This window comes from Aulonocara sp. 'chitande type north' Nkhata Bay, linkage group LG9, assembly GCF_057382095.1.
Source record: "Aulonocara sp. 'chitande type north' Nkhata Bay isolate Kocher_YH1m ecotype deep benthic linkage group LG9, A_spYH_male_GT1.1, whole genome shotgun sequence".
NCBI lineage: Eukaryota > Metazoa > Chordata > Actinopteri > Cichliformes > Cichlidae > Aulonocara > Aulonocara sp. 'chitande type north' Nkhata Bay.
The window spans coordinates 12,585,050-12,609,277 of NC_141352.1; the positions used below are offsets into that span (position 1 = coordinate 12,585,050).

The window sequence follows — 24,228 nt, forward strand, 5'->3', positions numbered from 1 at the left end:
ATTTTCGCCGACCAATCAAAGGGTTGCCGATCAATGTTTCTACTATCGATGCGTAGCCCCTGTTAAGCCACCCAGTGATCTCACATTACTACATCCAGCTGTACTAATCGTCAACAACAGGTGTGTTCGGAGAACCGGATTAGCGAGCTCAAAGTTAGCGCGATGATTTGATCTTGGATGTAGTAAGCGAGGTACGAAGAATGGACCCCAGGTCTGAAAAAAGAAAGTACAGTTAGAAAGCAGCCATACAAATGAGCTTTACCAAATCCTTTCAGCTCACACTTTATAAAATATGAAACACTTAATCCACTTAAATCAATTAAATAAACACATCTTTACTCATGTGTTTGAAATACATGATGGACTATATGATGTGAAAAATTCTCATTTTGTAAAGAAAGCCAAACCTGTTGAGTTGCTGACTGTGAGCTGCAGCTGGTGTAAATCATGATCTTTATGGATATTTTTCACTGGTGAGTTGAGTAAAGTTTAGTTTGTTCTGCTTTCATGTCAACTAGATCTGTGTTAGATGATTTTGATTTAAATTCCTGCTCTGGTTGTTTCAGACAAGCAGCCAGTTTGATCTTTGCACCGATGATTAATTTACTTTCTATTATCAGAAGATTTGTGCACATAGTTTATAATTTCAAATGTTTCAGAGCAAATACAGCTGCTCTTTAAATATATTTTTGCATATGTTCTGCATTATTTCAGTGAGTATTGAAACCTGATGTTTAAAATGTTTTAAAATAAGCCAAATTATACCAATATTACATACAAATAATGAATTAAACCTCTAATTTAGATATTTTTGATCATGTGGAGGTCATTTGGAGTTTATAAGATAGCAAATGGTAGCTTTCACCTTCTTTGAAAAGCACCTCTACATTGTAAAAGTCTCTGACACTAAAACACCCACATAAGTCAATGTCAACAATACCAAGGCTAACGATCCACATCAACGCTTGTCATAAACCCACAGACACATGCATCTGGCCTCCTCTGGCTCATTCAGAATTAGAGACGCACCCAGTTCACCCAGTGACCACTAAACATACGCTAATGTGTCGTTTAGAGTTCCTGTATCACACCCTGCTACCTCCGATTAATTATCAAGTCAATGCAGACAGTTGGCACCAGGGCCATGAGAGATAAGTGAGGGTAAAGGTGTTTGTGTTAACATGTCTTAATTTGAAGTAACTGCAAAGACACGGAAGTCATATTGTTTGCAGATGATACAAAGTTCTATAATGAACTAACACTGGATACGAGCAAAACAAAACTCTGCTATTTGGGAGATGTACAAATTCTATCATTGATAAACTGATGATAAATAACAGACTTAGGATCATAAATAAAACCACTTCAACAGAACCACCAAACCCACTTTTTATTAAATACTCTTAAATTTAAAGACTTGGTTGACCTCAGAACTCTACACATAATTTATAAAGCAACAAACAAATCTTTGACCCACGACATTTAGGACTTGATCAGGGCTTGTGTGGAACCTTCTTTAAATCTCAGTGATTCACCGAGAAAGAGTGAGTGGTGAATCAAAGAGAAGAAATTAAATAAACTTAATGCAAACTGCACAAAAGAATGTAAAACTCAGCGATACATCCAGTGAGCAGCACTTCTCTGGATGAAACAAGCTTCTTGATGTCAGAGGTCAGAGCAACAAGACCAGACCAGTTCATGCTGATAGGAAAGCAAGAGTGACTAAACATAACCACTCATTTAAAGCAAACTATACAGAAGACCATCACTGAGAGCACAACATGTCAGAATTTGAAGCACATGGGCTAGAAGCAGCAGAAGACCACACTGGCTACAACAGCTGTCAGCTAAGAACAGCAAACTGAGGAAACAGACTCACAAATATTAGACAATAAGAGATTGGAGAAATGTTTCCTGGTCTGACGAGTCTGCATTTCTGCTGTGACATTCTGGGTCAGAGGCTAAACACAAGATTTCACGACTTGTAAAGTGTAACATGCATGCACTTTTTAACATCCTATCAAATATTGTAGATTATAATGTTAGAGCCAGTATTTAATCCTAGAAATGTCGTCATTTGTTGGAAGAAAATGAATGGCACTGACTGAAACATTTCCAACATATATAAAGTTGACTTTATCAGTCTCCTGCATGAGCCTTGATCTACTGCACCAACTCTGAGGAAAAAAGCAAAAACAGACGTACATTACATGTTAATTCTTTCTTTCTTTTTTTTTACTTTAACTGAGATTCACTGAGTCTTGTCAAAACAGCCTATGTTTTATATTTAAATGGCAAGAAAATAAAATCTACAAGAAATAAACCTGTAAAACAGGATAAAACATGTATGTAGCTCCCATGTTGAAAACTGCAGATGACATGGAAGTCTTTTAAATCTTTGTGAAAACCACCAGCATGTGGTTTGGCAAGACCAAGGTGGAAGAAATCCTCATCTGAAGCTTTGCTGAACATAAGGATTTCTCTCAGGTCGTCATGATTTGGTCTTTATCCTAATCAAGTCCTAAATGTTGTGGGCCCAAAAATTTGTTTGTTGCTTTATAAATCATGTGTAGAGTTCTGAGGTCAACCAAGTCTTTAAATTTAAGAGTATTTAATAAAAAGTGGATATGATGGTTCTGTTGAAGTGGTTTTATTTATGATCCCTATTACACTTTGTGTGTGTTTTACAGGTTATCGATATATTCATAATTTTTCCAACTATTTATTTATAAGTGACTTATGTATGAATGTATGTATATATATGTATATATTGTACTATTCTTAGTTAGCGTATTGTCTGTCTTGTCTTAATGTTGGTTTAAAATGGAGCACTGTAACAAAAAATAATTTCCCCCAGGGATCAATAAAGTATTCTGATTCTGATTCTGATTCTGATAATGACCATGATGGTTTGTGATTTATTATCACCGGAAGAAGTTTGTCCTTTCAGATAATTTATTTTAATTCTATGTTATTTATCATCAGACTCCTGAATAGTATGAGTTTTGTTTGCTCAGATTCAGTGTTAATTGATTATAGAAAAACCAAGTCTTCAATTTCTTAGTTTTTTTGTAGTTCATTTAGAAGTTGTTCCAAGTTACTTCCACAATAACTTTGTGTCATCTGCAAACAATATGACTTCTGTGTCTTTGAAATTACTTAGCTGAATGTACAATATCAATCCACATTCACTCAGTTAATGATGCATTCATTAATCTGTATGCCTCTTGTATTTCATTGCTCAAATTCAGGACATTGAAAAACACCTTATGTCATAATGCTTTTCAGAAACTCTCAAAGACAACATTACATGGATTATTAGACTCAGTGCTGCTCATTTATTGACTTGATTTTTCATTCCTGCAGCTTAGCTGTTCTGACAGCTCCACTCAGGCTCTGCTGGACACCACTGTGCTCCTGCTGCAAGGCGCCTGGTTTCTGGTACGCTTCCCAGTCATGATCATGGTGGCACTGTGAGCACGAACCTGGCAACCTCCAGCCACCATGCCCCATCGTAACATTCCTTGACAGATCCCAACACAGCCCTGGTACAAACATACATGGCCATCAGGAGCATCCTACACTTTAAATGAGCTGACTTCAGGTGTTCAGTAAGGGGAAGATTTAATAACATTGCACATTTCATTTCAAGACTCTGTAGTCACAGAGCAGAGAGTAGAAAAGGTGACAATAAAATGTTTTTGGAGCTTTACCAAGTAATCAGCATCAGACTTGTTAACAATTAAAATAAAACCCAACATTTAGAGTCTTAGGAAGATAATCACAGAGGCAAAAACTTTCCACTGTATCGTCTCAGGTTTCTTAAAATGAAGTCTGAGGTAGGGTTGTTATTTGAGGTATTCCTGGAAAAATCTTTTTGTCCATTTGAAAGCTCCAGATTCTTTAGATTATCTGTCTCATACTTTGATTGTGAATATAGAGGATTGTAGCTCAAGTTAACATGGAAAGATAGAGGTTTAAAGTCTCTAAAACATTTGGACCCATATGGAAAAGATATATATAAATCTTATAAAGTTTGGATCTGTCTTGTGTGAAACTTGTATGAAAAGCATATAAGAGTGAAAACAGATATAAGATCCCTTGAAAAATTAGATAATGAAACTTGTATGTTTTGGATACTTACTAAAACAATATATGAAAGTAATGAGAAAGTGGCCACTTTCATGAGTAAATCACATATAAGTTTTTACTATTTCTTTTCCATATGGGGATGTTCAGTCTCTGACAGAAGGTTTGGAGACATGTAGAAAGTTCAGTTTGAATGGGTGAAACTAATATTTTATTTACAGTTTCTCACACACAAGGAAGAGAATTTTCTTCATGTACAATATTTTTTACAACAAATACAACAAAATGAAACAAAACACATTTTGATGAATTCATCTCTTAATCTTATATGCAGAATTTCTGATGGTGTTTTCTCTGATATCCCAGTATGTATTTTGGCTATTTTGACTATTTACAGTAGCCGGAGCCTACTGAATTCTAATATTTCTAAAATCCATTGGATATTGAATACCCCCCTCCCACTTTACTGAAAGCGATCAAATCTGAGACTGTTGAGCTACATGAAGACAATAAAAATAATTTTAAAAAAAGTCCTGGGTTGTTTATATTCCATTCAGTGCTGAACTGGTGTTCAAATCAAATTTTATTAGTCAAATACACAGTCATACAAAGTACAACATGCAATGAAATTCCTGTGTCCTGGGGCTGCGGATGTAGCCGCACCAGGAAGAAACCAAAAAGACAAAAAGACAGTGAAAATTCGTACATCAGGGACAAGAGGAAAAAAAGGACCTCTAAAACAGTAACAGTAAAAAAAAGGTCTTGATGGGCTTTCCAGGGACATCGGTATGCAGGGGAGAGACGATGTTTGGGTTTGGTGCCTCCAATTTCACAGACAGTCTAAATGTCTGTCACTCGTCACCAGGTCTGTCAATTTCTTGTTGAAGAGCCGTGAGCTTCTCCAAGATCTTATCCATGTTGTGTTCAAGGAGAACAGTCTGAGTACTCACAGCTCTTCCCATTGCTTCGATCATATTGGACATTTTTGCTGGGTTTTGAACAGCTGTGTCGTATTCGTGATGCCCGTTGCCTGGTGGCATTGACCAGCCAAACATCTGAGGGGAGTCGGGGAGGGTCCATTGAGGTCCAGCCGCAGAATTGCCCACAGCATGAGAAAAGTGGGCCTGATTATTTGCACCCATTCTCATTGAATTTACCTGGTGCTGGGTGTACCGCTCCCTGAACGGGGGCTGTCTCTCTCCCTGAAACTGAAGGGGACAAGGGGACTGTCAGTAAAACGAGAATAGTTGTTTTAAATTATTGGCATTACACTTTTTTAAATACAGTCAATTCCCCAGATAATGACAGAATCATAAACAATTCTGTTTAATAATAGGAGATACTTACATGAAGTGGGACATCCTGATTCACATACTGAGAATGTGAACTCCTCCTAAACTTACTCCGTTTGTTTTGAAACCAAGTTTTTACCTAAAGATAGAAGAAAACAGAAAACATTTAGTCAGTACAATGGACCCAAAATTCAATTTCTTATGTTGTAGTAAGTTGAAAAACACTCACCTGTTTGTAGGTCAGACCTGTCATCTCTGCCAACTGTTTCATCTCCCTTGGCTCATAGTAATGTTTCGCATTAAAGTGATGGACAAGAATATTCAACTGTCTCTCTGTGAACACCACCCGGGCCTTTCCTTTAGGTTTCTCTGGAGCAGTGCTGGGAGGGTGCAGAGTGGCAGTGATGTTGCCATCCTGGCTTCTTGGGACAGCAAAATCTTGTTTCTCTTCTGAGACAGCAGGAAAAAAAAGTTTTTAAAAAGTAAATTGCTGAGTCTGAAACACAACAGTTTCCCAGAAAAAAGGTGGGATATTTATACATTATTCAGAACCAAGAGTGACTTCTGCCATCAGGACTTACAACACAGAGTGAAAGAGTATTTTTGCAAGTTGTCTTAGAGATTAGCCAACTCTGTTCATGTAGCTCACCAGGCAACAATGCTGAGTACATACCTGGAGAAAAGTGCATCCCATGTTCCATCTTTGAAGTCCCAGTGATTAAAACAGGAAAGCTGGAAAAAGTATCTCTGATGAAAGGGCTCCAAACCAAGCAGGATAGTGCTGTGTATCCTAAGGCTGATTTAAGAGCAATTCTGGGCTTTTAAGGAGGTTTGTGGGTGTGGGCAGGATTGTGGGGGGTTGAGCTTCTTCTTTTGTGAGTTACTTCACCCTACCAAGTTTCAACCAACTGGCATCATTTACATTTCTTTAAAATGCTGTTTCTGAGGTCTGAAAACAGAAAGTACAGTTAGAAAGCAGCCGTACAAATGAGCTTTACCAAATCCTTCCACCTCACACTTTATAAAATCTCAAAAATGTAATGCCTAAAATTACTGTTTTACTTTCAATTTAACCTCTTACCCATTACTTTAGTGTCCGTTTTAACTGCTCTTAAATTAGCAAAAAAAAAAATTCAACACCAAATTCAGTTCGGTGGGTCGTTCAATGGGTCGTTCAATGGGTCATTCAATGGGTCATTCAATGGGTCGTTCAATGGGTCGTTCAATGGGTCATTCAATGGGTCGTTCAGTGCGTTGTTCAGTGGGTTGTTCAGTGGGTCTTTCATTTGGTCGTTCTTTGGGTTGTTCAGTCAGTGGGTGAGTGAAAGCAAGATTAAGTGGAAAGTGTCTATGTGAGTGGAAAGTTCTTTCCACTCACATAGACACTTTACCCTACTGGTGATGGCCAGAGGGGCCGATGGCGCGATATGGCAGCCTCGCTTCTGTCAGTCTGCCCCAGGGCAGCTGTGGCTACAACCGTAGCTTGCCTCCACCAGTGAGTGAATGAATAGTGGCATTGTAAAGCGCTTTGGGTGCCTTGAAAAGCGCTATATAAATCCAATCTATTATCATTATGTTTTTCTTCTGCCCAAGTTTGAACCAATTTTGGACTGATTTCTTTTCTATACTGTCAGGGGTTCTTGGAAGTCAGATCCGAGAAGAGCCTTTAGTTGCCATATTTGGAGTTCCAAAGATCCCTCTTAATGTAACTCCCCAGCAAACTGAGATCTTAGCTTTTTGTTCCCTTCTTGCTAGATGCTGTATTTTACTTCCATGTGCATTGCAATGGCTTAATACTGTCCGGACATTCTTGTGGAATATCTCAAATCTTTTCCTTAGAACAATGCAATTTACCCACCCTCCGAATAGATTGAAAAGAATTTGAAATGTACTTTTTTTTTTTTTTTAAAGGTAGGCATAGGATTTACTCCCCCCCCCCTTCTATTCTTTTTTAATTTAATTTAATTTTTTAAATTGTATTTATATAGTGTTTAATTTTAATTTTTTACATTTAATTTAATTTAATTTATTTATTTAATATTTTTTCTAATTTACTCACTTTTTTCTTCTTTTTTTCTTTTCTGAATTTTCTCTTCTTGTGTTGGTATGATGTTTTTTGTATTTTAATTTGTCTTTTGTTTAACAAGAAAACGTTAAAATGATTGGGAAAGAAATGTTTGATAAAATATGTCACGTAAGATGTATACAATACAACGTATATAAGTTTGTATAATCTCTTAATAAACAAATTTTAAAAAAAGTTGCTGTCCATGCAAACAATACTGATTTGTAGACTTGTAATTGTTTAACTAACAATCTTGTCAACACAAAGTTCCAATCCAATTTTATTTATGAAGCACTTTAAAATACCCAGCACAGGAACAAAGTGCTGTACAGAAAATAAGTTAAAAACAATAGAATAACAGAAAACAGCAAAAATATAGAAATAAAACACATAATGCATAAAATTAAAACAGCCCTATATATATATATATATAACTATATATATGAGTTTTATTCATCTTTCTTAATCATTTATGGTTGTGGTGTGATCTTCTCCTGGTTCCTTGTTTCCCCGTGTGTGTTGCTGTGTCAGTTGTGCTGCCCCACTGTGCAATTTATTATTTTTAAACAATCGTATGAATTTTTGTATTGATGTACTTTTGTTAATTTCATACGTACAGGTGTTCCACACACTAACTCCTGTGATTGTAATGCTGTGATATTTTACATTAGTCTTTACCATTGGCTTGGTTCATCTACTCCCGCTGAGTTTGCTACAGTAATAGTTAATGTTTTATTTTTAGAAGGGTGTCCAGTTTTTACAATTTCTTTAGGTAAACCAGGACCAGCATTAAGAAAAAAAGTCATTAAAACCATTTGCAAATTGTTTTATGTCACTGATCAGTGTATTTTGTGTTTGAAAGTTATTGGGATATTCCAATCTTTTAGTTCCTTTATTTACAATATCATTTAGTACTGTCCACGCTTTTCATATTTTTTTTATCTAAAAGTTTACTGTAGTAATTTATTTTACTCGTTCTCATAATTATTATGAATTTATCTTATACCTTTTATAAGTTTGTTCTTGTATAACAGATTCTTTTTCTTACATGCGTTTGTTAGCCATGTTTTCAGTTTTCTTTGCTTTATTCACCAGGGGATAGCGTTTATTGTAAAGACTTAATATTATAGATAAGAAGTTTACATATGCCACGTCAACATCTTGAACACAGATCTTTCTCTAGTCTTGGTTGTTACACTGTTCTTTAAGGTAGCCGATTTCTTAAGCCTAAATTATAGTATTTACACAATTTTCATTTCATTTACTCCCTGCTGCTCTCCACCTCTTCTCCCTCTCTTGTCTCTTTCTTCCTGCAAGTCTCTCCATTCCCTCAATCTGGTCCACATCTCATCACTCACTATACTTTTTCTACTCCCTCTCTATCACTTCCTCCATTCCCTTTATCTCTCACTCACAAACGCATGCATCCATACATGCAAGAAAACATAATTTATTAGCTCACCCGGATAAGACCCATGCAAAACAAACTGAAGGTTTTTGTCCGGAAACCCACCATCAAAGTACCCATTGTCTCTGATGTCTGCAAATAAGAATAACCAGAACTCCAGACACTGGCTGTGAAGAAAATGCCACCAGTATTCAATTCTTTCATTGGAAGTACTTCCTCCCTCCAGGTAACTCTCAAAGGTGTCGTAAGGAGCCACGGGCACAAGGAAACACTGAAAGCCTATAACATGGCCATTTTCAGTTCCAAGATCACCTCTGGCAACTCTACACCGCTGCACCGCTTCTACGTAACACCCCCCGATCACTTTCAGATTACTATTTGTTGTGTATGCATTAAGACAGATTATTTTTCTCAACAAACCATCAACACTCTCATTGATTGAGATGCCATATGGTTTAAGTTTGCCGTAGGAGTACAGGTGCCAGATGAAGTTCAGCCCTTTTGAAAAATAGTTCGCCTTCGCCTGAGACGTCTTGTGTGCCTCAATGCCACCCCTCAGGGATCCAGCTCAGTCAACACCAAGTGCACATCCTCTTTCCTCACGCGTAGTCAATGTTCTCTGCATTTAGCATATATCCATCAGTACGCGTGAAGCTACCAGAGTACTGCAACTGGTTGTCAATGAATTCAACCAAGACTTCCAGGTCAGAGTACGCTTTTGTGACGAGTGTGTCCCCTAAGAACTCTCTTCAGATGTCTCTCACTTTTATAAAACTTGTGTGTACTGCCAAGCACTGTTTTAATATATTTATATATTAAAACAGTGCTTGGCAGTACACACAAGTTTTATAAAAGTGAGAGTCCAATCTCAAAATTAAAATCTACTTACTTTTTAGCCTTTTTATTAAATACTCTTAAATTTAAAGACTTTGTTGACCTCAGAACTCTACACATAATTTATAAAGCAACAAACAAATCTTTGGCCAAAACATTTAGAACTTGATCAGGATAAAGGCCGAATCGTGATGACCGGAGAGAAATCCTTATGTTCAGCAAAGCTTCAGATGAAGATTTTTTCCATCGTGAGTGATCGTGGCTCAAGAGTTGGGTGTTCGTCTTGTAATCGGAAGGTTGCCGGCTCGGACAGTCTCGGTTGTTGTGTCCTTGGGCAACACACTTCACCTACCGCCTACTGGTGATGGACAGAGTGGCCGATGGCGCGATATGGCAGCCATGGCTACAACTGTAGTGAATGAATAGTGGTATTGTAAAGCGCTTTGAGGGGTCCTGAAAAGCACATTATAAATGTAATCCATTATTATTATTCAATCTTGGTCTTGCCAAACCACATGCTGGTGCTTTTCACAAAGATTTAAAAGACTCACAACTCATCTGCAGTTTTTCAACATGGAAGCTACACACATGTTTTATCCTGTTTAACTGTTTTATTTCTTGTAGATTTTATCTTCTTTCCATTTAAATATAAAACAGAGGCTGTTTTGATAAGACTCAGTGAATCTCAGTTAAAATAAAACAATAAGAAAAACATTAACATGTAATGTAAATCTTTTTTCCCTTCTTTTCCCCAGAGTTGGTGGGGCAGATAAAGGCTCGAGTAGGAAACTGATAAAGTCAACTTTTTATATATATTGTAAATGTTGCAGTCAGTGCCATCCATTTTCTTCCAACAAATGACGACTTTGCTATGATTAAATACTGTCTGCATTTTTGTTTTGCTTTCATTGAGTCTCCAACATCATAATTTACAATATTTGAGGATGTTAAAAAGTGAAAGTCATGAAATCTTGTGTTTAACCTCTGACCCAGAATGTCACAGCAGAAATGGAGACTCATCAGACCAGGAAACATTTCTCCAATCTCTTATTGTCTAATATTTGTGAGTCTGTTTCCTCAGTTTGCTGTTCTTAGCTGACAGCTGTTGTAGCCAGTGTGGTCTTCTGCTGCTTCTAGCCCATGTGCTTCAAATTCTGACATGTTGTGTTCTCAGAGATGGTCTTCTGTATAGTTTGCTTTAAATGAGTGGTTATTTTTAGTCTCTGCTGCCTTCCTATTAGCATGAAGTCATGTGGTCTTTCTCCTTTGACCTCTGACATCAAGAAGCTCGTTTCGCTCAGAGAAGTGCTGCTCACTGGATGTATCGCTGAGTTTTACATTCTTTTGTGCAGTTTGCATTAAGTTTATTTAATTTCTTCTCTTTGATTCACCACTCACTCTTTCAAATTGTTTTCTATCTCGGTGAATCACTGAGATTTAAAGAAGGTTCCACACAAGCCCTGATCAAGTCCTAAATGTTGTGGGTCAAAGATTTGTTTGTTGCTTTATAAATTATGTGTAGAGTTCTGAGGTCAGTCAAGCCTTTAAATGTAAGAGTATTTAATAAAAAGGCTAAAAAGTGGGTTTGGTTTATTATCCTAATTCTATGTTATTTATCATCAGTTTATTAATGATATAATTTGCTTGACTCCCAAATAGTATGAGATTTGTTTTGCTCAGATTCAGTGTTAAATCATTATAGAAAAACCAAGTCCTAAATTGATTTTCTAGTTCATTCAGAAGTTGTTCCAAGTTACTTCCACAATAACTTTGTATCATCTGCAAACAATATGACTTCTGTGTCTTTGCAGTTACTTCAAATCAAGACATGTTAACACAAACACCTTTACCCTCATTTATCTCTCATGGCCCTGGTGCCATCTGTCTGCATTGACTTGATAATTAATCAGAGGTAGCAGGGTGTGATACAGGAACTCTAAAAGACACATTAGCGTATGTTTAGTGGTCACTGGCTGAACTGGGTGCGTCTCGAATTCGTCTCGAATTCTTAATGAGCCAGAGGAGGCCAGATGTGTTGATGTGGATCGTTAGCCTTGCTTTTGTTGACCTTGGCTTATGTGGGTGTTTTAATTTCACTTTTCACACATTTAGAGGTGCTTTTCAAAGAAGGGGGAAACTACCTTTTGCTATCTTATAAACTCAGTAATGTTCTCCACATGATTACAAAGATCTAAATTAGAGGTCTAAGTCATTATTTGTGTGTAATATTGGTACAATTTGGCTTATTTTAAAACATTTAATAAATATCAGGTTTCAATACTAATAATACACATTTTGTTTAAAATATATTTAAAGAGCAGCTGTATTTGCTCTGATACATTTGAAATTATAAACTATTTGCACAAATCTCCTGATAACAGAAAGCAAATTAATCATTGGTGCAAAAGATCAAACTGGTTTCTTGTCTGAAACAACCAGAGCAGGAAGTTAAATCAAAATCATCTAACACAGATCTAGTTGACATGAAAGCAGAACAATCTAAACTCATTAGATTTGTTTGTTTGTTTTATTAAATAAATTCTTCACATTATATAGACCACCTTGTTTCGTTTTAAACACATGATTAACTATGCAGACCTTGATAAATTGACTTAATTTCACTTGCCACTTTCAGACTCATTTATTAAAGTTAATAAAGACAAAATGAGTGGTCAGCGGTCATTGTGATATTCTGTGCCACATTTGTGAGTACAAAAACCATTTTTGCCTCAAAAAGCTGCTGTGGGGGTTTACACAGAGGTGTAACTGAACGGCTGCAGGTCAAATTAACGTGAAGATGTTTTTGCAAAAATGTTCTATGTGAGTGGAAAGTTCTTTGGGTGATCTAATACTGCGTTAATTGATGCAAACATGCAGTGAGTTCATTTCAGTAATTAGCTGCTAATTTTAGGCATTAAGTGTTTCATATTTTATAAAGTGTGAGGTGGAAAGATTTGGTAAAGCTCATTTTGCACGGCAGCTTTCTAACTGTACTTTTTTTTTCAGACCTGAGAATCAGCATTTTAAAGAAATGTAAATGATGCCAGTTGGTAGAAACAACCTGACTGGTTGTAAAGCGAAGAAGAAGCTCAACCCCCCCACATTCCTGCCCACACCCACAAACCTCTTTAAAAGCCCAGGAGAATTGCTCTTAAGTCACCTTCCTGCTTGGTTTGGAGCTCTTTCATCAGAGATACTTTCTCCAGTTTTCCTCTTTTAATCACTGGGATTTCATGGACGATTATGGGATGCACTTTTCTCCAGGTATGTACTCAGCATTGTTGACTGGTGAGCTAATATGAACAGAGTTGGCTAACCTCTAAGTCAACTTGTAAAAATACTCTTTTACTCTGTGTTGTAAGTCTTCATGGCAGAAGTCACCATTTCTCCCTCCACAGCTGAACAGAGTCCACTTTAAATTCTTTTTGGTTTTAAAGAATCTACAAATATCCGACTTATTTTTTTCTACTTTGTGGGAAACTTTTGTGTTTAAGATTCATTGTGTTGATGCTCAGTCATCAGGTAAGTAAATCCCTGAAGGTTGATTCAGTTCACCTGGATGTAATGTTTTCAATGGGAGAAATGTTTTGTGACTTCTTCAGTCTGAGACCTTTTGGGATTTAAGACTCATCAATTTAACCTTTGTTAATTTTTTCTGTTAGAAAGTCAGTCGTGCCAAAACATATCAGCAACTGACCCATGTGGACCATATAGACTTGTGCTTACTTGTCCTCTTGTCTCTTTACCCTCACAGACTCGTGGAGTTCAGGCAGCGGCCCTGAAGGGAGTCTATCCTTGGAAGAACTCTCTACATGGGCAGAGACTGCTCTAAAAATGGAGATGAGCAAAAAAACCGCTGATACCTCTGAGGCTGTTTCCAGTTCAGTCTCAGAAGAGAAACAAGATTTTGCTCTCCCAAGAAGCCAGGATGGCAACATCACTGCCACTCTGCACCCTCCCAGCACTGCTCCAGAGAAACCTAAAGGAAAGGCCCGGGTGGTGTTCACGGAGAGGCAGTTGAATATTCTTGTCCATCACTTTAATTTGAAACGTTACTATGAGCCAAGGGAGATGAAACAGTTGGCAGAGATGACAGGTCTGACCTACAGACAGGTGAGTGTTTTTCAACTTGTTAGAATCTAAGAAATTGAATTTTGGGTCCATTGTACTGATTAAATGTTTTCTGTTTTCTTCTATCTTTAGGTAAAAAATTGGTTTCAAAACAAACGGAGTAAGTTTAGGAGGAGGTCACATCCTCAGCATGTGAATCAGGGCGTCCCACTTCATGTAAGTATCTCCTATTATTGAACAGAATTGTTTATGATTTTGATTTTATGGTATTTTTAATTTGGTTGTTGTTTTGATCTGTGTTGTTCAGCACTTTGGTCTGCCTGGTGTGTTCTTAAAGTGCTATACAAATAAACGATGATGATGATGATTCTGTCATTATCTGGGGAATTGACTGTATTTAAAAAAGTGTAATGCCAATAATTTAAAACAACTATTCTCGTTTTACTGACAGTCCCCTTGTCCCCTTCAGTTTCAGGGAGAGAGACATCTCCTATTAGAGTATCTCCTATTATTAAAAAGCACTGTTTCTGATTCTGTCATTATCCGGGGAATTGATTGAAGTATTCTTGAAGTATTCTTATTTTACTGACAGTCCACCTGTCTGTGTTTCAGTTTCAGGGAAAGGGACAGCCCCCATTCAGGCAGCAGTACACCGAGCACCAGGAGGTAAACCCAATCCCAAATGGTGGAAACCATCAGGGCCCCTATCATCATGCTGTGGATAGTTTTGCTCCTGGACCTCAGTGGACCTTCCCCAACTCGCCCCAGACATTTGGCTGGTCGATGCCACCAGACAACGGCCAGTATGAATTTAACCCTGCTGCTGGTATGAATGTACATGAAGAATACTATATGCCTTTTGTATGAGAAACTGTAAATAAAATATTTACACCCATTCAAAACTGAACTTTCTCAGCCCCTCCCCCTCTTTATTTATAGAGTTTTTACATGTAAGTTGACATATCAGGCCCAATAAAGAGGGTACCACAGACACAAAGATATATCTCAATACAGATTAGGCCATTAAAGTTAAATAAATAAATAAAATAAAAATAAAGGAAAAAGTGGGAAAAACACACAGAGAGAGAACAAAACAAAAGAAAAAGCAAAGAAAAAAAGAACAAACAAAAACAAACAAACAAACAAAAAAACACTCCCCCCAGAACCAGAACAAAAGAAAACCCCATGGTACTAAAGTTTAGTCTGTTGGAAGTGTTTTCAATGAACTGAAGTAAATAATAAAAGGCTGCCACATCTGTGAGAACTTATTAACATTTCCTCTGAGTCTGAATTTTATTTTCTCCATTTTTAAAAAGAACATAACATCTTCCAGCCAACGTGCTCGGGCTGGAAGGTGATGAGCTTTCCAAGACAGCAAAATTCTACGTCGTGCCAGCAGTGAAGTGAACATAACATCCAGCTGTTTATGACTAAGGTTTAGGGTGGCATCTTCAGAAACACCAAACTAGTGGGCATGGTTGGAGTGTAACGCTCAAAACATGAGAGAGCACTTCAAAATAAAAAGTCCAGTATAACTTAAGTGTCGGGAAGGCAAAGAACAGGCGTTGCATCTGTTGCACAGGTCAGGAATGCTGGGGTATATTTTAGATAATCTAGATGTGTAATCTGTATACCGTCTTAAACTGAATAAGGGAGTCTTGCACATGAGGCTGAAGTATGAATTTTGTCAATTATTTTGTCCCAGTAACCTTCCCCAAACGTAAGACCCAGTTCCTTTTCCCAACTCAAAGTAATTATTTGGTTGAGTAATTGCTCGATGCCATAATTAAAGTATATACTTGTGATATTAGAGCCTTACTGTGAGGCTTCAACTGGAATAAGTCTTCCCACCAAGGCTTGAGAAGCTGACTTGGAAACTCTGGCAAGATAGAAGATGCACAGTGTCTTATTTGAAAGTAGCAGAACAAATGATACGAGGGCAAATCATACAAAGAACAAAGGTCACTAAAGCTGAGAAAATGTTATCTTTACAAAAGTCATAAAAACATTTGATACCTTTTCTTGCGCATATGCAAAAGGAGGAGTCCACCAGCGATTGGGGGAAGAGGTAGTTGTTGCAGATTAGGGTCAGAGCAGAAGCAGAGACTGAATTGAAGTGACGCCGGAATTGATACCATATTTTTAGAGAGCCAATTAGAAAGGGGTTGTCTGTGAATCGTAACAGGGAAACAGGAAGGGATGAAAATAATAGTGCCAAGAAGTGATACAGGAAGGTTTACCCTTCTTTGAAAAGACAACTTTACATAGGTCAGCAAAGGGTTAAATTTTACTGCTTGCAAAGCTTTAAATGAACTGGTAATATGCACTTTAAAGCCTGAAGAAGCTCTTGTGCAGCTGGGTTTATGGGAAAACATTCACTTTTTTATATATTAATCTTGTACCCAGAGAAAGAGCCAAAATGTAGAAGTATTTGCATTATAGAGGATAAATGAATTGTTGGATTTGTAACATATAATAATAAGTCACCTGCATATAAAGCAACCCTATGTTCCGTACCACCACGAATAACCCCTTGAAACAGAGGCGAGGTTCTGAGAGCCACAGAGAGAGGCTCTATTGCTAAAGTGAAAAGTAAAGGTGAGAGTAAAATACTCCGAAATCAGTGTTAGTACAAACAGATGCCAGTGGCGTAGTATATAAAAGATGAATCCAAGATATAAAATTGTTACCAAAACCAAATTTCCTCAAGACTGCAAAAAGATACCCCGATTCCACTCAATCGAATGCTTTTCCAGCATCCAATGAGATCACCACCTCAGGGACGGTGCTATGATTTTTGGAGTATATTATATTAAGAAGGGACCGTATATTAAAAAAGGAATGTCTTCCTTTAATAAAGCCTGTCTGTTCGTCTGATATAATAGAAGGGAGAACTCTTTCCAAATGGGTTGCTAGCAGTTTGGATAAGATTTTAAAGTCTACATTAAGAAGGCTCATTGGTCGATAGGAGCTACAACAGGTAGGATCCTTTCCTTCTTTATGCAGTAATGAGACAGAAGCCCGTCTTAGTGTCTGAGGGAGAGAGCCTTGTTTCAGTGACTACTCAAAAACCGACAACAGCAAAGGGGCCAGTTTTCTTTTTATAAAATTGGGGGGGGGGGGGGGGGGGGTGCGCTTATGAGGACCAGGGAACTTTCCAGACTGTAAGGATGTGATTGATGACGTAACCTCATGTAAAGTGAGGGTAGCGTCATTGTCTGCTGCTGTTGAGGTTGCGATTGTAGGGGTGTCCAATTTGTTAAGAAACTGGTTCATATCTATAAAATTAGAGGGGAACTATGATGCATACAGAGCACTATAAAATGGCTTAAAAATTTAGTTGATTTCAGTTGGATCAGAAGTCAAAATTCCTGATTCATTTTTAATTTGCAAAATTTGGCAAGATGCCGTTTGGTGACGTAGCTGGTGGGCTAGCAGACGAGAGGCTTTATTACCATGTTCATAATAGTTGCCACGGGACTGTAATATCAATTGCTCTGCATCATGGGTTGACAGGCGACTGAACTCAGATTGTACTTTAAGACACTGCTTATATATTTTAGGTTAGGGAGTTTGAGTGTGTGTCCGGTCTAGAGCTTGAATTTTGGCAGAAAGTTCATTTTGCTTAGCTTTCTTTGATTTATATAGGTGAGATGAATGGGAAATTATTTGTCCTCTGAGGTAAGTTTTAAGTGTTTCCCATAGTAGAGAATTTGAGATGTCTTCTAAAACATTCGTAGTTAAGAAACCATCAATTGCAGATGAGATATAGTCACAGAAAGCTGAATCAGGCAAGAGTAGAGAATTCAACCTCCATGGATGCTGAGGTCTATAGCTAGGGGACAATACCATAAGCAGGACTAATGGAGCATGATCAGATATAACAATTGGAATACATTCAGAGTTGCAAACTTTAGAAGCCATGGAGCCATTTATAAAAAAGTAATCGATGCGAGAATATGTGTGATGAACATTTGGAAAAAATAATATTCTCTGGCTTGGGGATTAAAAAACCTCCAATCAATGTGTCCATTTTGGGTGATAAAGTGTGAGAAAGCCCTGGACATAGCAGATGATGCTTTGGAGCCAGTGGCAGATTTGTCTAAAGCTGGGTCAATAACACAGTTTAAATCACCTCGAAGATCAGGAGGGTGCGTCTTTAAGTCAGGAATCATCCTCAAAAGATTATTAGTAAACACAGCATTTGGGGCATTGGTGCAACACAAAGTTTGGGGCATAGACGTTCACTAAGACAACTGGGTTATTCATGAGGGTCCCTACAACAATTAGATATCGTCCATTTTTGTCAGCAATCAATTTAGTAAGAGAAAAATGTATTTTATTCCTAAGTAAGATTGCCACTCCTCTGGCTCTACTATCTATGTCTGAGTGAAACATATGACCTATCCATGGAGGTTTAAGTCAATTATGATCTTTGACTCACAAATGAGTCTCCTGGAGAAAAACAACATCTCCATTGAGATGTTTTAAGTGACTGAGAACCCGAGATCTCTTTACCGGACCGTTCAAGCCTTTCACAATCCAAGACAAAAATCTAATAGTACTATCGTTGGTGCTATAACCAGCCATATATATGTTTTACTGAAATATGGTTTATGACAAAATGACCATACATGGGAACCCCCCCACCCCCCCACCCCCCCACCCAAAAAAGCAAACAAACAAATCCACATACAGCCAAGGCAAACAAAAACAGGAAAAATAACTCAGGGTGTAACAACCACATCTGTGAGCCATAGTTCCCCCCACCCACTTCTGTCCCATTTCTGAACTAAGGTGACCACAGTATATCCCCAACAACTTCAACATCCTAGCCCAAACTCCTGATACCTAGAAACTGCATACAACCTTAACTTTGGAGTAATAAGTATATATCCCATCATAAATCAAACCTTCTAGGGATCAGTGAACATTAATTCAAAATATTACCAAAGAAACATAAGAACTAGGTGTTAAGACGGTGACAACTAGTATACCATGAAATAACAGAAACATATAGTGCTTGCCTGTCTTCTCTGTAATTGTCCGATTGCCTGTAAGTCAGCAAGGATTCAAGTCACTTTACTTGCAGCTGACAGTCACTGTGGCCTTTGAGCTTCAGCTTCGTTCCTCAAGCCCTGCACGAAATTATCGGCTTCTGAAGCAGATGGAAGCCACTTTTTCTCCCCTGTGGGCAGTGTGATGCACAGTTTAGCCAGGAAGGGGAAGAGGAGGTTTAAATTCCTAGAGTTCAGTCAGTGTGTTTCCTGTTTTACTTTGAAGCTCTGTGTCTCATGTCAGTGATTCTAGTTTTGCTTCCCTTGTCTGGTCCAGCCTGATTACTCCCAGCTGTGCTCTCCTTCTGTGCCTCATTCCCTCGTTATCTCTCACTGTATTTAAGCCCTGTGTTTCTTTTGGTCAGTGTCGTAGTCTCTCCTCATGGCTTTGTTCCCCTGTGTGTCAGGTTAGCCATGTCCCAGTTTAATTTTGTTATGTTTTTCATGCTGTTCTGCAATAAAGTATTTTTTTTTAGTTTAATTCCTGCATGGTGAGTTTTGCGTTTGGGTCCTTCTCCTGTCTGCGCACAACCATTTCATAGCGTGTACGCTGTGAAATGTCCATAAATTTTTCTATACATATTCTGTACAGTACATTGTTACCTGTATATACGAAATCAGTTGCTCATGTATTTAGGACCACGTTGTGTCTTCCTTTTATAATTTTATTTTCCCTTGCTGTAAGAGCTCTGTAACACTGAAATTTATTCTATTCTATTTTATACAGAACATGGCTGCAACTAGTGATGGTGAGATGAAGCCTTGTGATAAACTGAAGCTTCCCATTCAAGCAGTCAACTCATGGTTTGAAGCATTGTGATGATTCATTTGCTCTACTGCGCCATCAAGTGGACGATTCAAGTGAAACAGGCTCAATGATTATAATGATGTGATGTGTAAACCTCTCAACTGAATAAATAAATTGGTCTTTATGGTTATTTATCCCGAATATTGGCTCAGTATGTCTGATACAAAAGAAAAAGGGGAAACTATCAAGACAGAGTTTTGGGGATGATTGTGTAACTGTGTAATCATGCTTATGTACATCTGAATAATGACACAAACTAGTGTGTGGCGCTTCAAATTGAATAAATAAAGAAATTACTTTTGTTCATGACACCACTAACTAAACTCTAAATATTAGTTATATTTAATATCATATTAATGTTTGTGTATAATACATTGGCAGCTTAACACAGGAATGTACATGGAAACAAAAAGGGAGGGACTTGTGATGTGAATGTGCTTGTGACTTTATAACAGTGCTCATGACACTAGGGAAAAGTTATCATTTGTTTTTACTCAAAAATAGCAGCTTTTCCACAGTGCTGGGCTTTAGACAGTTTCTCTTTTTTGAGAGGATTTCTCCTGCTTTTGAAAATACCCTTTCACAGGGCACAGATGAAGCAGGGGTTGCAAGAAAAACCACAGCAAGTTTATACAAGTTTGGATAAAGAAATTTGTGTCCAGCCCAGTACTCCAGCGGATTCTCCAGTCTGCCGATATTTGGTTCATGGAGGTATTTCTGCACTTCAGCTGTTGCATCAGCAGAAGCATTTGGGGTCTTTGTCTCCAGAACAGTGGTGTCCAAACGATGCCACAGTTTGCTACCAAACAGAATGTAAGTAACTAAATACAATATAATAATCGAAATGTGCTCATATACCTTGAGTCACAGGCTGAGAAGCTTTTGATGATGAGGCTGCTGCTGATGAGGCTGCTGATAAGGGAGCCAAGTGCTGCACAAAAGCAGCACATTCAAAAATAAGTCTCTTCTCAGCATCCATTGCTTTATTTAGGCTAAAGAAGCCTATTTTTTTGAACCTTGGATCCAGCAATGTTGCCAGTGACATGATGCTCATTGACTGCAATGTGTAGAGCGTCTCCTTTAATTGTCTCCTTAGATTCTCAACCACGGTGGAGCTCTCTGGAGTTAGGACAACTCCCATTTCCTCTTCATGTAGTGCATGGTGCAACATTGTTAGAAGTGGAATTACTTTGGATCCAGACACTCGCTTTTCCTCTGACAGCTCAGTGGTGGCATCATTAAATGGGGAGAGTATTTTAAGCCATTCTGCCATAAGGTCATACTGTTCAGAGGATAGTTGGCAAATATCAGTGTGCAGGCCAGCTAACGATGCTCCAATAGCTTCCCTGAGTTCATGAACACGTTGAAGCATTTGGAATGTGTTGTTCCAACGTGTATCCACCTCTTGAATTAACTTCAGTGCAGGCCGGCCCATTTGCTCCTGCACCTCTGTCAGCCTCTCCTAGAAAAACAGCCAACAAAACAAAATTGATTCATTCAAGCTGTGTTACTGCAGCAGCACCTTAAAGCAGTAGTGAAATAATGGAACAAACCTTAGCAGTTGTACTGCTCTTGAAATATCCCACCATCCTCCTACAGGTAGTCTGGATGTCAGACAGCGTGGTGTGTTGATCAAGAGCTGTTTTGACCATGTATGTGCCACACAATTACTGTGACGCAAACGAAGCTCCTTAGCACAAGCACCCATGTTTGCTGCTCCATCAGTCACATAACATCTAACTTTGTCTGTAATGCCCCACTCTGACATGAGCGATGCTGTTACTTGTGACAAATTGATAGCAGTATGAGCTTGAGGGAAGTGCTAAACACCTAACACTACAGAATGCAATGCAGTCAATGAAATGGCAGGTGACGGCTAGGTAAGCCTCTGTGTTAATGGAGGTCCACATATCAGATGTCAAACTAACTGCAGAAACCTTGGCCACAGTCAGTTTTTCATTTTGTTTGGACTCTTTGTATCTTTGGTCCACCATAGCTTTTCAAGCCTAAACAAATGAAAGTAAAGTACTTAATATGGAAATAAAGGCAAAATGGAAACATGCTTCATATTTTAAGATACACACCTGTCTTGTGGGGAGAACATAGTTAGGGTTCAAAACTTTAACAAGCTTCCTAAACCCACTGTCCTCCACAATAGTGAAGGGCTGGGAATCCTCTATCACCATGTTGACCAAGGCCTCATCCACATCATTCCTCTCCCCTGATACAACAAAAAAACATTAAGAAATTACATATATCAGTAAATACAACCCAAATATTAATGAATTACATGGGGAATATAATTTTTTTTTTTTTTATTTAACCTTTATTTAACCAGGAATGTCCTGTTGAGATCAAAAACCTCTTTTTCAAGGGAGTCCTGGCCAAGAGGCAGCACATTTCAAAACAAATACATATGAACAAACAAAGTTAAAATTACACAAAACAATTACACATTATTGAGGCAGTCTGTAGGCCTTTGAGTTTAGTTTTAAAAACATTTAAAGACAACAGTTCAGTCAGTTTCCAGTCTTTCTGTAACAGGTTCCACAAAAAAGGCGCAGAGTGGACAAAGGCTTTCTTACCCACCTCTGTGCGGACAAGGGGAACAGACAGCAGCAGCTGATCATTTGAACGCAAGGAGTAAGAACCACTATTTGTCCTTGTGACCAAAGTACAAATATAAGGAGGCAGCAATCCAAGCATAGCTTTGTAAATAAAAGTGTACCAATGCCCCTGTCTTCTAATGGCCAAAGAAGGCCATTTTACTCTTAAGTACAAGTCACAGTGATGGGTCAGATATCTACAGTTGGTAATAAACCTCAAGGAAGCATGATACATCGTGTCCAATATTAGAAGACATGAAGAAGAGTTCATATACAGAATGTCACCATAATCTAACACAGATAAAAAGGTTGCAGTGACAAGACGTTTTTTTACTGCAAAAGAAAAACACTGTTTATTACGGAAGAAAAAACGAAGTTTAAGTCTCAGTTTCTTTACAAGTCTCTCTATATGTGGTTTAAAGGTGAAGGAGTCATCAATCCAGACACCAAAGTATTTATATTCATGAACTATCTCTATGACATTTCCTTCAAGGGTGGACACCACTGGAATAGGCTCGGGACCTTCTTTGACTTAGAAAACAACATTAGCTTAGTCTTGTCAGCATTGAGAACTAATTTTAGCTGAATAAGTGAATGCTGGAAAGCAACAAAGGCTTTCTGTAGGGTTTCAATGGCCTGAGCAAGAGATGATCCATAACAGTAAATAACTGTGTCGTCAGCATAAAAATGCAAATTTGTGTCTGAGACATTTTGACCCAAGTCATTGATATATAAAAGGAACAGAAGGGGACCCAAAACTGAGCCCTGTGGCACCCCCTTGTGGACAGCAACAAATTTAGAACAAAGACCTTCAAGTTTAATGCACTGGGTTCTATTATTCAGATAATTTGAGAACCACGCTATTGCATGTTCTGACAATCCAAGGCTGAGCAGTCTGTTTTTTAGGACAGCTAACAACAGGCATCTGCTGTGATGTTCACAATTCTGATGCAGTCTCACATGTATCAGTACTGATAAATGATCAGAATTATAATATTCCTGACTGCCTGAGGCTAAATTGAACCAAATCAGGACTTTGAGAACTGGAATCGAATGGATTATATCAGTGATGATACCCAGCCCTAGTGAGCAGCGTAGGCCCGACAGAAGTGGATGTAGCTGTGGGTAATAAGAAAAGATGAAAACAACTATTGATAACTTTTTTGTTAATATAAGGCCTGATCCGTCTGAAATTCATAGCCAGTGCTCTGACACGGTGCCATCAATCTTTGAATGCTGAAAAAGCACAGTATCCAGAAAACACATTATATGTTGCAATAAATGCACTGCCCAAATGTCCCCTCTCCCCACTGCCTTTCAGCAGCATGCAGTACAGTTAGTTAATAATTTAGAAATGAATGTTGTCTGTATGGACTGCAATTCCCCCCCCAAAAAAGTGCACATGTAGCACTGCGGTGTTAAGCGATGCGGTTGAAAAATTTGAGTGTGCCTAACTTTTGTGCCGGTGTGCGTAAATTGTTCAAGTTAGGCACACTGGTGTGCCCATGGCAAAAAGTTAGTCTAGAGCCCTGCCAATAGCTGTAGAAAATGCTAACATTGTTATCTTTTTACAAAAAGAAATGCTAAACATGAGGTTTTTGGACAAAGTTTGTGTTCTCCATTCTTTAAGCACTGTTTCGAGCACCATTTAAGCACCGGCACAGTTTCAAAAGTACCGGTTTGGCACTAAACGATACCCATCCCTACGTAACAGTAGCTACAGTCATCTTTATGCTGTTGAGGCTAAAACTTGATGCTACGAGCTCAATCATCATTGCTAGAAGGCATCATTTAGAATATCTAGTAATAAAGGAGCATTAACTGTTAGCAAGGCTCTCTGCTTTCTCTGTAAAAACTTGCACTGTGAAGTCCAGGGTTGTTCACATTTCATGCAGTGCTGAAGACACTGGTGTTGCAATCATAATGTCCGTTGCCTGGTGGCATCGACCAGCCAAACAGGTGAGGTGAGTTGTGGAGGATCCATTGAGGTTCAGGCAC

General features: G+C 38.2%; 3 protein-coding genes across 3 annotated transcripts; 1 reads left to right on the forward strand and 2 right to left on the reverse strand.

Moving 5' to 3' along the window:
* Positions 1 to 4,940: 4,940 nt before the first annotated feature.
* Positions 4,941 to 6,082, reverse strand: LOC147321775 (homeobox protein NANOG-like). The gene is made up of 4 exons (XM_086305114.1): positions 6,055 to 6,082; positions 5,611 to 5,831; positions 5,437 to 5,520; positions 4,941 to 5,297 (listed from the first exon to the last, which is right to left on the reverse strand). The coding sequence occupies exons 1-4, from the start codon at positions 6,080 to 6,082 to the stop codon at positions 4,941 to 4,943; spliced, it is 690 nt and encodes a 229-aa protein (XP_086161240.1).
* A 6,839-nt stretch (positions 6,083 to 12,921) lies between these two features.
* Positions 12,922 to 14,775, forward strand: LOC147321776 (homeobox protein NANOG-like). Its single transcript, XM_086305113.1, has 4 exons — positions 12,922 to 12,952; positions 13,443 to 13,801; positions 13,892 to 13,975; positions 14,372 to 14,775. Exons 1-4 carry the CDS (start codon positions 12,922 to 12,924, stop codon positions 14,624 to 14,626), a joined length of 729 nt encoding a protein of 242 aa, XP_086161239.1. The 3' UTR covers positions 14,627 to 14,775.
* A 4,997-nt stretch (positions 14,776 to 19,772) lies between these two features.
* Positions 19,773 to 21,080, reverse strand: LOC147321777 (zinc finger BED domain-containing protein 4-like). The gene is made up of 3 exons (XM_086305021.1): positions 20,483 to 21,080; positions 20,201 to 20,445; positions 19,773 to 19,781 (listed from the first exon to the last, which is right to left on the reverse strand). The coding sequence occupies exons 1-3, from the start codon at positions 21,057 to 21,059 to the stop codon at positions 19,773 to 19,775; spliced, it is 831 nt and encodes a 276-aa protein (XP_086161147.1). The 5' UTR covers positions 21,060 to 21,080.
* Positions 21,081 to 24,228: the final 3,148 nt, after the last annotated feature.